This window comes from Polypterus senegalus, chromosome 7, assembly GCF_016835505.1.
Source record: "Polypterus senegalus isolate Bchr_013 chromosome 7, ASM1683550v1, whole genome shotgun sequence".
In the NCBI taxonomy this organism is placed as follows: domain Eukaryota; kingdom Metazoa; phylum Chordata; class Cladistia; order Polypteriformes; family Polypteridae; genus Polypterus; species Polypterus senegalus.
This window is the reverse complement of record NC_053160.1, coordinates 99,824,761-99,838,426: the sequence shown is the minus strand read 5'-3', so window position 1 is coordinate 99,838,426 and position 13,666 is coordinate 99,824,761. Positions and strand designations below refer to the sequence as shown.

Genomic DNA, 13,666 nt, shown 5'->3' with positions numbered 1-13,666 from the left:
ATGTGACATTTTGAAGAAATTATTTTATGACCTGAATAGTACCAATCAGAAAACATTGCCGCACTAATGCAATATTATTTAAAAACTAACAGTATCAGATTGTGTTGGGGGGGAGGGAGAATGTGATCATGACTGAGAGAATAAAACTGAAAAAAAATGCTACCTTTTACAAGTACCATAAATTTACACCTGATGTTGCATCAGTGCCACAATGTTTTCCGAAATGTACTATACAAAATGAGTTATTCCAAATGTCATATATACTTATGTCTCTCTTTTTTTTTTGTCAGTGCGGCTTTGACATCATGGACTAGAAGGTGCATACTAATTCAGCTTGAGCGGTCCGGTTCCGCTAAGATCCACACCGTCGAGAAGATGCTGATTTATTTATTTTCATGGTGGAGATTCCAGAGACGCAACCAGCCTTGGCCCAACCCGCACACACTCACAAACAGAGACAAAAACAAAGCAAACTGGTAATCAAACAACAATTAAAGAATGTAATGAAAACAAATGAAATACATGAAAATAACAATAAGCCCCCTCCCCCACCCCTGCCCCCCTCCCCCGTTACCCTTAAGGCGACTATACATTAAATAAACAAAGCACAAACAAAACACACAAAGCAAAGTCCATGAAAAACGGCATTGGATGAAATGTAATGATGCAGATAGATAGACCAGAGATATGCATGTTGAATGGGAATGTAAAGATAGTCCTACCGATAGTTCCAGGATGGGTGAAGATGGATGGACAGGTTTAGGAGTGCTCCTTTCCTCACAGGATGGCCATTAATCCACTTACAGTTCTCATGTACACAGGCAGATGGCAGACAATCCAGTCCTCAACCACAAAACAATACAGGACAAAACGAATAATTACAGATAACCCAACAGAAGGCAGACAGACAGGAACTTGAAACACAAACTTAAAAAACTTTTTTCTTTTGGTCACTAGCCCCCTTTTTAAAAGCCATGCTGACATCCTTTGACTCCAACAGCCCCTGCACCCTCAGCAGAAGACCAATCAAAGCCACTGCAAAGACTGCTGGGAGTTGCAGTTTCACATTCAAGTAGCACCACTACAAGGAACACTCAAGAATAAAACTGAATAAAAAAAATCAAGTGACAATAAGATATCAGGAAGACATGATTCACCAGCATTTGTGTGTCTGCTTTTATCCTTTCACATCAAAGAATGTCCAGTTCCATTGTCTCAAAACACCACTCACATCCACAGTTATTCCTAGTCAAGTACACCACTCACGCCCACATCCACAGTTTTCCCAGTCCCAATCTTGATCACGCACAAGATCTGACACTATTTTCAAATAAAGAGGTGGTATTAAAAACAAGTTTGTTATACCACATCCTTATTTGAAAACTAACAGCGTCAGATCATTAACATGAACGTGACTGAGAGAAAACGCTAACTTTTACAAGTACCATAAATTTACACCAGCTGTTACAGATACTCAAAATAGCAATTGGAGAATCAAACGCGCCACATCTTAATAATGAGTCAGCAGTTCTTACCGTTGCACCACCCAATTGGTCATGTTAGCGTCGTACCCTAAGCCAACTTCTTTTTCTTTGGTTATATTCTTGACCAAAAGTGCATTTCTTTTGTTATACTTGTACCTTTTGTGAAATTGTCTGATATTTGGACTTAAGTCTGCACACACTATACACTTCATGTCTACATTTTGTCAATTGTTACTAAACTATGAACTATGTGTGCAACAATTCCTGCCTCGCATTTCCTGCCATCCTACATTTACATAGATCGTTGTAGACACGGAACACACATGAAATGTATGCATTCCAAATAACTATATATTATTTAGCCTGTACAACTCCAGGCACCTCACACACAGATAAACACACTTGAGCTCTGAGAATCATCTTTGCGGCTTGAGCTTTGCCGGTAGGGGGATGGGATAGCAGACTGCTTGTACTGGTTGACACATTTGCATCACAAAAGACGCTAATGAAGAGGTGGCAAAGGAATTTAAGGTGACCCGGAATTAAGAGTTTTTTTGTAGGCTTTAAGGATTCTCGTGTTAAAAGAAAGTAATTGTACCGAAACAGTATGGAGTTTCTCCCCTACTAATGTTTCCCAAACTTATCTTTCCAAGAAGCCTTCAGTCACCTTTTTTATGCACCACTCCTGGGTCATGTGACTGCAGAGGTTGGGTTCTTTTGCTTGTTTCATCCCCTCACTGGGTGATCACATTCTTTTTATTACTGGTATCCTTTCTGGGCTAAATCTGCTGTGACTGGCGTCCAATCTTTGTCTGGGAAAAGAGAAGAACATGTTTGGTGGTGTCTGAGTTTCCTTGTCCTTTTCCCCAGGCTTTTTCTGTGCTAATGATATGAACATCACGTGGGGGAGGATCAAAGTGTGATTCCCCATCCCACCCTCACTAGATACCTTATAAACCTAAACCTAGTACATTATGACATTAAATGTTCTGTGCATTTTATAACAGAGATAATTGAGGGTTTTTTTGTATTTTAAAATGTACAATTTAATATTGAGATATTTTATAATACTCCATTACTGTATATACATTAATTACAAATTTGATAACTGAACAAAATAAATCCCTAAAAATACTTGTTTGACCTCAGATATGTACTTGATTTTAGCTATTGTTTCCCACTCTTTCTACTATTTGATCTATTAATAATAATTGCACTGGACTAGCATTAACAGTTTCCAAATATTGGATAAAATATATGGAGTCACAAAGGAACATTTTTTAAGCCACTTTTAGGAATATGGTCAGTCTGGTCTTTTCTCTAGTATTATTTACTTGTGTGTTCAAAGTATTTAATAGATATGTTGCTCTAGTTTTGTATTGCAATGTTGTGCTTAAGAATATTTATCTGCAAACTGATGTTTTGATTCTTTAAAATGAGACACCAGACAGAGTTCTGCTCTTTCAGAGATGTTTTGTTCCTGTCAATTATTGTCTTTTCAGTTCTACAATGCAAATCAGCTGGCGGCATGGTGTCTGCATCACATCTGCACAAACTACAATAGCATCTGTCGCAAGTTCCGTAAGGAGATGAAGAGGATGTCACCAGGTATGTGAAGTGACCTGCCAGTCATAAGAGTTATAAACAGAGAAAACAGGACATATCAAAGAAAAGATTGTATGTTTTATATTGAGAGTTGTGTGTCAGAAGGTAAACATTATGACAGGTAATGTTGAGATCATTCATGGATAAAGGTTAATTAAGGCAGATGAGACAGAGGGCAAGGCAGAAATGCAGAAAAAGGCAATATTCCTTTGTGGTAGGATGAATTAAATACTGTATAATGTAAAGATTCAGAAACACTATAGGAATTAAATATTGAAAATTACTGCAGTGTACTGAGATTCAGAGAAGCATCCATCGCAACTGAGAGAAAACTGAAATTTGGGATATCCATGTTTTAAACACCTAGAATATAAGCAGATCTTCCAGTAAATATGTATGCAAAAATATGGAAAAACAAGGTAAAAAAAGATGTTACAAGCAGCAGTGGAGAAGACTCTACAGTGAGAGGCCTTAAAATATTTCCTTGATACGTAAGGCAGTATGTCTTATGGAGGATTTGGAAATAGCAAAGTTGACATTGGGCTGGCATGATGAGAATGTGGTTATCACTGCTGTCGCACAGCTGCAGAGTCCTTGATTTGAATTGATTTGTGTTTACTTTTATCTTTGCCCCAACAGTATGATTTTATGGATTGTCTTCCATGTACTTTGGTTTTCCTTGCACATACCCATACTTTCTCAGTTCTTTGTGGTGCCTTATTTCAATACTGTGGTGATTTAAGACTAGTTCTGAATTTAGTAACAGTTGAGGGGCGAGGCAGCTTAATGATTTAGTGTTATTACTGACACGTGCATTCTTAAACATAAACCATACAGTTTTTCTTTCTTGAAAGTATACTGTATTTAATTTCTGGCATACCCAGATGCTTAAAAACTTTTATTTATAAACTGCTCAAAAAAGTTAAAGGAACACTTTGAAAACAGATCAGATCTCAATGGGAATAAAAATCATGCTGGGTATCTATACTGACATGGACTGGGTAATGTGAATGAAAGGATGCCACATCGTTTGATGGAAATGAAAATTATCAACCTACCAAGGGCTGAATTCAAAGACACCCCAAAAATCAAAGTGAAAAAATGCTGCGGCAGGCTAGTCCATGTTGCCGAAATTTCATTGCAGCAACTCAAAATCGTACTCAGTAGCTTGTATGGCCCCCACATGCTTGTATGCATGCCTTACAACATCGGGACATGCTCCTAATGAGACGACGAATGGTGTCCTGGGGGATCTCCTCCCAGATCTGGACCAGGGCATCACTGAGCTCCTGGATAATCTGAGGTGCATACTGGCAGTGTGAGATGGACCAAAGCATAATGTCCCAGAGGTGTTCTATTGGATTTAGGTCAGGTGAGCAGTCAATGGTATCAATTCCTTCATCCTCCAGGAACTGCCTGCATACTCTCGCCACATGAAGCCAGCATTGTTGTGCACCAGGAGTAACCCAGGACCCACTGCACCAGCATAGGGTCTGACAATGGTTCCAAGTATTTCATCCCGATACTTAATGGCAGTCAAGGTGTCATTGTCTAGCCAGTAGAGGTCTGTGCATCCCTCCATGGATATGCCTCCCTAGACCATCACTGACCCACCACCAAACTGGTCATGCTGAACGATGTAACAGGCAGTATAACGTTCTCCATGGCTTCTCCAGACCCTTTCATGTCTGTCACATGTGCTCAGGGTGAACCTACTCAAATCTGTGCAAAGCACAGGGTGCCAGTGTTGGACCTGCCAATTCTGATATTCTATGGCAAATGAGACATGTGCAGACACAGTCATGCACCCGGGTTTGTTTGACATGGGTGTGGGCAATGTCTCACCATGAATTTGTGCACATTTTGCTATCTATGTGTGGTTCTAGTGTTGGATTATAGAGGCGCAGGTAGCATCAAACTACTTTGCACAACTGTTCCTCAAATGAACACACTTTCTCGTCGGGACAAACGGTCACCAACACCAGGGTCTATACACCATGACTGTTGAGAAAATTTACATCACAGGCATCATAGAGGAACTTCACAGTAAACTTGACAGACCAAGTATAAATGGGCCTTTAGGGGAAAAAGGACATGAATTGAGGTGCCATATGGCTTTTCACCACTGTAAATAAGCTAAGATTTGGTCATACCAAAATACTTCTCTGTTATTGCTTTTTTATCTGTTTGAGGGCTGAATATTTTTTGCAGGCAACTCAACTTTCTGAAAAGCACAGAAAGCAAAGGTTTCACATGTAAATCAATGCAAAACATCTGTTGCTGTGACTGCTGTTGGCGTATCTTCAGCATCTCTGGTGGTTGTGTAGGGGCACCTCGATGGCCGGTAGGAATATGTGGCAGGCCAGCTGCCTGGCCTGTCTTCATGTGGTAGAGTGACGCAATCTGGTTTGTAACTCTTGTTATTGTAAGTGGCGGTCTTCCCAGGTGAACGTTGCCATTGGCACATCAGCTACACAAGCATGTTTGGCACCACGATCAACTGGGGACCGATCAGCTGAAGCTGGTACCTCACTTTTGTTTTTGATCTCCATCTCCAGATCACTTACATCAAAATCAAGAGTTTGATTCAGCAGTAATATGCAAAATTTCGTCTATTTTGCTTTGTGCATTCACTTTGGTCTCTCGCCAGATGTCGATGCCATTTTAGAGGTTGTTTGCTCTTCGCTACTCATGCATGCGCAGGTAATCGAGGTCAAATCAATGAAGCTAGCCACTCTTCCAGCAAAGAGAGTCAAACTAAAACAAGTTTTGTCACCATTGATTACCATCCTCTACCCTCGAATTTCGACAAAAGTCGACATCCTCCCTGAAAGAGTTAAACTATGAGTTTTGACCTGACGCTATTTTGTGATGGGTTAGCACATGATTGTGTAGCAAAACTAGCCTAGTTAACTCACGTGTAAATTCTAGGATGAGTAAAATACCACCATTGGTGGGCATGCTTTTTTGTCCAGGAGCTTGTGATCTTAGATGTGGTCTGTAAACAGCGGTGTTAACGTCTAACAGACAATTTTCATTTTTATTGTACAGACATATAATAAACATTTTCACCCATGACAACACTCCTATCAGAAAATGTAAAACCATCAAACCGCTGTGATTGACAACACAGACAGGGATGAGAAAGGAGGAGAGGACATGTTGGGGGACATGGGGCAAGGGGAGCAACATAGACAAGCTTTTGAGGGGAAGGGAAAGCAGCAGTAGTTTAAAATTTTAAATGAAAATATAACAAAGTAAGTATTTCTCTCAGCTTTACTAAAGCTTACACTAAGTATTTACTTTTTGCTTTATTAATAAGATGTTTTAAGTTTTCAATTTTAGTAATGTTCATGTGAGAAATATGCATGAATGGAAACAAACTTTAAATTTTTTTTTTATTTATATGGCAATTTTTATTTGTCTTTATATGGTTCTGCTGTCATTATGCTAATAATGCTCTTCTTGGGTCCCTCATTTTAACTGATTTTAGGTAATACTAAAGTGAAAATGTAACTCAGCTTGAACACTTGGTTTGTGCGTCACTGTAAATTCATTCTACCTCCCCATATCTTTACAGAAAATCAACAACACTTTGAGAAACATCGCTGGCCACCTATTTGGTTTCTAAAGGAAGAGGATCGATACCTGCGCTCTCAGAAAGAACGAGACCGAGAGGAAGAAACTCTTCGGAAACAACGTACCAAGCGAGGCTGGTGCTTCTGGAAAAACACAGTCTCATCCCACGTCTCCTGAAAGTGCCCATCTGCTTTAGCTTGTCTACGCCAGCACTACATGTGTGCAGACTAAAGAGTGATGCCCTTCAATAGAGAAGTTCTCAGAAATGCAAGGAGCTTGCAAAGAAACAGTCACTCCTTTGACAATGGAGTGATGAATTATTTCTTTTAAGCACAGACAGTTTGAATTGGTGTGGCTTCGTATTTGAGGTGCTCCGCTCAAAGAAAATTAGCATGGATTGTTGATATAAAGAAGAAATGTTCAAGATACAGTATTAGCTGACGCAGCCCTGTGCAGTTGTAGTTCTCGTGGGAAACGGTGATACCAATAGCAACACCGGAAACAAGCTGCCGTGCTGGAGTGGTGCCTGTTATCATCTTTGCTTGCCTGTCATTTTGGCTACTGAAGTGTCACAGCTGACTATGGTAAGCAGCTCTGAGAACACCAAGAATGCAATCCTCCAAATCACTGCCAGACAGCAAAGGGCTGAGGTGTGAGCTGACTACGTCATCCTACCCAATGTTTTTGGAGCTATAATTTTTTTTTTTTAAGCACAAATATTAACTCAATATTTTGATTCTCTGTCCCGTCGCATGATGCCAGGGATGGCATTTAAAAAAGTGTTTTCATAAACTGTGGCTGCTTACAGTGTTATGAGGCATGGCTTAAGTAGCCTTGCAAATTTTCAAGCAGATGTTAAAAGACGCATGAATTCTGCTTACATGAACCCATGAAACGAAAATTCTGTGTCCCTTTAACACTGTTATGTCAAAAACACCTCCCCACAAATAGCACTTCCCTGCATGCCCACTCATGCAGTGCTCTTGATCACATCTGTGCCTTCTGCCAGTTTACATCCAAGGATTTTGAACTTGTGTGTCACTCAGTTCTTTGTCCACAGAAGATATCTTTAAAAGACTGGACCACAGCTCTGGGCAGTGGTGCCTGTCATGTGCTGTTGTTTACCAACAGTCTGTGATGGTTTCCCTCCCATTTACCAAGTTGACGGACCTGAACTTGGAGATGCTTCCTTTTAAGAGTTTTGATCGAAGTTTATGTGATTCAAATGTTTTCCCTTTTGGTTGATTTTTTTTTTTTTTACTAATCTGGCTTTGGTCCAGCTGGGAGGTATTACTGCGGCCTTTTATCTCCTGAGCTGGGTGAGCTGGTAGAACTTCCAGTATCCAGCGTATTTTGGTGTAACCCAGACAATCTTCGGCAGTGTCCCATGAAGGCCTTGAATACATGTGACTTTATGTGGGTTTAACACTTAAAGTTTTTAAAATGGTAGTTGTGTAGTCTCCTGTACTTTAGTTGTCAGGAGGCAGATCCATAGTTTGAATAAGGTAGAAGAGTAGTCATGATTACCATGAGCACATTTAACACATCAGATTGAATTTGTATGCGAACAGACAGACTGTACTGAAAGGCACCTACCTCTGAAAGAATCTGATCTTGGAGAACATACATCCTGATGTATGTAAGGACTGCAGGAGGAGGAGGAGGAGGGTTAGCTCTGTCACTTCCTTCTTTTTTTCTTTTCTTTTTTTTTTTTAATAAGTGATTATGGTGGTGATGAACCAAAGCTCATCACTTGAAAAATCTTATCTTCCTAACGCTTTCATGTCTCAGATCCTACATGAACACTGGTATCTGGTTTGAGATCAGGTGGCGGGTGATTTAGCAGACATTTATAAGTCATGGAGTTTGCTTCCCAGAAGACTGGGGTTACTTTGAGGAGCTAATTTCTGGTTGAGTGTGTTATGTTACCGACTGTCCCACAAATTGACCACTTTTGACTTCACTAATACACATACTGTAGTTCTCTGAGCTGACAGGAAAAGCGCAGGCATTAAAATGTGGGTGTTTGAAAATGGTGTTTTTAAACCACACTAGCATTTTCACATTGTTTACAAAAGTATTTTTGTCCAGACTAAAATGAATGAAAACACATATGAAGTAATCCCCTGCTTACGCTAGGCATGTGTGCAACATAGACATCTTTAAAAGTGCAAAAGCTGTGAGATTGTGTCACACATTTATGCCTGAATTGCAGTTGCCAACTGATTTTCTGAGTCAGCATGAATTTCAGCTTCATCAGCTGTTGTTTCACGTGTAGCATAAGGGTGGTTGCAGTGCTGAATTACATCTTACTATTGGGCTGTTGCATCATTGGAGGAATTTCTGTCATGTCTGAAATTTCATTCAGCTCTCTTGTACTGTGAGTTGTCTCACAAGTTGATTTTTCTAATGCTGCCATCAAGTTTACTGAAATTCATTATACAGCCACCGCAGTGAGTGTGCGTTGTTTAGTCTGAGCACCTATGTTGTGACATCTCAATCTGACAGAATGAGCACCTATACTGTACATTGTGCAGTGTGACTAGTCACTTGACCACTGACGTCTAAAAACTGCAGTAGACGCAATTTAGATGCATAAAAGTAAATGACACAACTATGTGAGTGACCAGTCGGGGATTGAGACATAAAGAATAAGATCCAATCAGAGAAGGGTCACATAATAAGCATGAACCAATGGGAGTGTGAAGGGATTCTGTGTTTTCAGAAAATGTCATTTTCGTCCTGTCCACACTGAAACACCGCACCAGTATTTTATTTAAAAGTTATCTGTCTCTGGAGAGCATTTTCAGAAGTATTCCTTTTCATGGGTTGAAAACATCAGTATTAGTGTGGATGAAAGGCAAAACTTGAAAAGAATGTCTGCGTTTTTTAAAACGAAAATCTAGTAATGTGATTGGGGTCTGAGACAGACAGTCAAGATATGTCATCAGGTGTAGAGCGAGTTGAAGTCACTAGCCGTACACTTGTGCACACCAGAACTCTACAGAAGGAATTAAACACTTAATATTTGCTTTAAAAAGAGGGCTTACAAGTAAAGATAAATAATGGTGCAATGCAAGATACAGTTAAAAACCTTAGTAGGGTTATTGACAGAGCGGATCCCTAGGAAGATGATCCAGGGGATGGTCTGTGGCAAATGTGCTACCCAAATTGAAACTTGATCTTGATTGTAGAGGAGCGTTCCTCAGGGGTATCAGTAAATCAAATAACTCAAACTGAAGCTCCATTTTCCTTACACTAGCAGCCTAACCACAGAATGTCCTCATTTGCTTGTGCACTGTACCTCGCAGGCTGTAGTACCACCTATGGCCTCGTCTCCTTAGGTGTCCTGCACTAGTGGGATTGTCCTGAGGAGCAGCATACAGCAACATCTGCACATTTCCATAGAGTTTGTAAAGTGAGTGACCTAGCGAGAGACCAAACCTCGGGTAAAGGTCATGGCATTTTCCTTTACTCTATGCCAGCAGTACACTTCTGAAACACTCCCAACAGCTTCTCTTGTAGATATTAGAACAACAATCACAGGGGATTTTTATGGGCCCATCAGAGGTGTGTCAAACGGCTACTAGCAACCCTGAGCTGAAGGCAACGTTTGACATGTGGTTTGTTACCTGGTAAAGTTCTGCATTGCTGCTGGGACAATTTTGACTTGGCCTTGGTATTTTAGCTCAGGAGAGCTTTACAACCAAAGTGTAACAAGTGTCTGTCCATTGTCCATAGTGTAGGTCGATTCCTAATGGCTTACGTGATTAAAGTAAATTCTGCCATGTTAACCTGAATGACTGATTTGCTAGGCTTGGTTAAAACGGATTCTCAGGGCAACTGTGTAAGTAGGCCTGGATCTTTGTAGCCTAGATCACTGTATTTCAATCTTTTTGGCTTGTGGAGCAGTTAAAAGATGACAGATATTTTAGTTGCGGACCGTTTAGGTAATAATCGAAAGGGAAATTGAGCGTCCACCATTATTTGCATCATATCGGAGAGTAGGGAGAGTGGAGTCTATGTCCATCTTGAAGTTTTGAGCTTCCAGATTTACTAACATAGGAGGTTTGAGCGTAAAGAGTTGGTAGCATTAGATTAGAGAGCAGCAGAAGGAGTCCTACTTGGAGAACTGAGCATTCACATTTATTAACAATACATTGATGTCTGGAGAGCACCTTGGACCATCAGCTAGGAAAGACTGGGCTAAAATACATTACCTGCCTGATTTCCATGGACTGCCAAAACAATTCAGTGGACCGTTTTTGGTTTGCAAACTGGTTGTTGGGTGCCAGTGGTCTGGTGTTCAATGACAGATCAGATGGATTGGAGCAGGAAGGATTGCCTTAATACTACAGTGATTACAGGACAAGGGATTGACATGTTGAGTTGGGCGCACATGTTTCCCTACTAGATTTTTATTTGTTTCAAATGGACATGACTCCTCTCATGCTTTGGTTTGCGTTCATGCGAGCAACACCGTATCTTGTACCCCTTTCTAAAACAGATCCAGCTGTGTGACTGGTCAAATGTTTGGGTTCATCTTTGGCTTGACATTTTATTTCTTTCATGTTGCTTTCGATCATTTCTGAACATATTCTTTTGGGTTGCAGTTGCAGAGTGTTTGGAAAATTTAATTCTAGCGTTGACATTTTATTTTAGTATTTTAGAGAATAGTACATTTTGAGTTAAACATTTACTGTATACCTAGCAGAATTATTAGGCAGCACTGTATCAATACCTCTGAGCTACAAAAAGGCAGATGCTTACAATACCCCCTTATCGGCTCTTGTTTTCCCCTTAGCCCACTGTACACCATGCTGTTTACGTCCCTTGAAGTCAGTAAACACTAAGGCCAATAACATTCTCTTCAGTCAGTGATGTCCCCTGGTATTGGTCAGCATCCATATGTCTGCCACAACCTTGTTTTCCTTCCTGTTTTGTATTTTTTATAAACATTATTTTATTCAATCAAGAAAACAAATAAAGAAGTTGTGAATCTTAATAAATAAAAGGAAACCTGTGACATTATGAAAATAAAAGAATGCAGGATATTAGAACATGCAACAAATCCATTGGCCCCCTCTAAAGCCATTAAGCCTAAAATGAGCAGAACGATGGGTAAAGTCCCTTTCTGCTTCATCGTCTCATGCAGGCAACTGCAGAGAAGTCTTAGTTTATCACAGTCAGTACCGGTTTAATGCTTACCCGCAAAATATTACCAAACATACGTATATTTGTATACAATCATGTGAAAAAGTAAGTACAGCCCATGGACTTTTTCAAAATATTTGAATAGGCATACAGTAGATCTTCATGCAAACAGTGTCTACAGATAAAGGTGATACACTTGAACAAAAACACAAAATGTTGCCTTTTTAATCATTTATTCAACAAAAATAGATGTAGTAATGGTCTACTAGTGAAAGAGTAAGTACACCCTTGGCATTAGAAGCTGGTATTGCCCCCTTTAGCAGAACTGAGTTCTTGTATGTGTTTTTGCGTAGCTGCCCACCAGTCTGACATTGACTCAGTTGCTAATTTCTGACCAGTCCTCCATGCTAAATCCCTTTATTTGCAAGATGTCCGTTTTTGTTTTTTTTTTGCATGTACTGCCTGTTCCAAATCCCCCCACAACATTTCATTCGGATTCAAATCGGGGCTTTGACCAGACCAGTTCATAACCCTCCATCTCTTCTTCTTGGTGAATTTTCTAGTGTTCTTTGTGTCATTAGTGTGCTGAAAGGTCCACTTCAGGTTCAACTTCAACTTTTGAACATCCTCCTGGTGCACACTTTGATGCAAGGCAGAATTCTTGTTGACCCAGAATCTTAAGCAGGGAAGGAACCCCAAACCATAATCTTTCCACTGGCATGTGGTCCTTCTTAAATGCTGTCATTATTTTGCACCAGACATGTCTACTGTTGCTGTGGCCAAACAACTTTATCTTTGATTCATCTGTCCAGAGCACATTGTTCCAGAAGGCCTCGTTTTACTTGTATATTCAATGGCAAACTGTAATTTTACTGTAATGTTCTTCTAGGACACCAAATGCTTTTTTCCCTGCAACACCTCGCATGCAGGTCAAATTTATGCCATCTCTTTCTGATTGTAGATGTATGCACTTTGACATCAACTTTTCCAGGAGTTCTGTGCAGAGCAGATCCTAAGATGAAATTTTGGGGCTGTTGGAGACTTATTTGTAGAACTAACTGGTCATCCCTTGGACTGGTCTGTCCTGAACAAATTAGAAGTCGTTTGAAGTCTATGCCACTTATAGGCAATGTCCCTTACAGTGAAGTGGTTTCAAATAATTAGATTTTTTTTTTTTTGACTCCCATGCCAGACACGGGCACCCACAAGCCTCTTTCTGAGGGCCTTAGAGTGCTCTTTTGACCGTGGCATGGTGAGAAAACACACATCAAAAGCAAAGAGAATGGCAGATCTTAGATATCAGTGGTTTAAGTACGACAGGGTCCACCTGCATCTTCCCCAAGTAGATTCTCCTGATTGGCTCCTAACCTAAACCGCCTGGTTCTATTTTGATACGTCTGAAGTGGTGATACAGTAAATGTAGGGGTGCACTCACTTTTGCAATGGAACAAATTTCGATTAGGAGAATGATTACACCATGTCAGATTCATGTGTCATTTGTTCAAGGACATCACTTTTATCTGTTTGCCTGTTCAAAAACATTGAAAAAGTCCATTTCCATAGGGTGTACTTACTGTTTCACGTGACTGTTTTTTAATTTTTTAACATCAATCAGAGCCTTGGCCTGGAAAGCATTCTATGGAATTAAAACTGACCCTTCATTTTTTGTTTACATTAGACTATTCACCAAAGTGTTTTTTGCTTTCCTTTCAGTTTCTCACGTTAGGTTCTGGACTCCTGTATGACACTTGTTTAAGACTATAAGGGCTGTGAGCTGAAGGTCCCAAAGCACACAATATATAAATGGCACTTTTTAGCTGTTTTGAGGACCCCTACAATGCCAA

The 13,666-nt window shown here is 40.1% G+C and overlaps 1 protein-coding gene across 2 annotated transcripts in view; it reads left to right on the top strand.

Annotated features, from left to right (window-relative positions):
• rhobtb4 (Rho related BTB domain containing 4) overlaps positions 1-11,990 on the top strand; it is a 183,300-nt gene extending 171,310 nt beyond the window's left edge. For both annotated transcript variants that reach the window (XM_039759073.1, XM_039759074.1), the window contains exons 9-10: positions 2,987-3,092; positions 6,670-11,990. In XM_039759073.1, the coding sequence (XP_039615007.1) occupies positions 2,987-3,092; positions 6,670-6,845 (282 nt within the window). In that variant the 3' untranslated portion in view covers positions 6,846-11,990. The remainder of the gene's footprint in view (positions 1-2,986; positions 3,093-6,669) is intronic.
• The last annotated feature ends 1,676 nt before the right edge of the window (positions 11,991-13,666 follow it).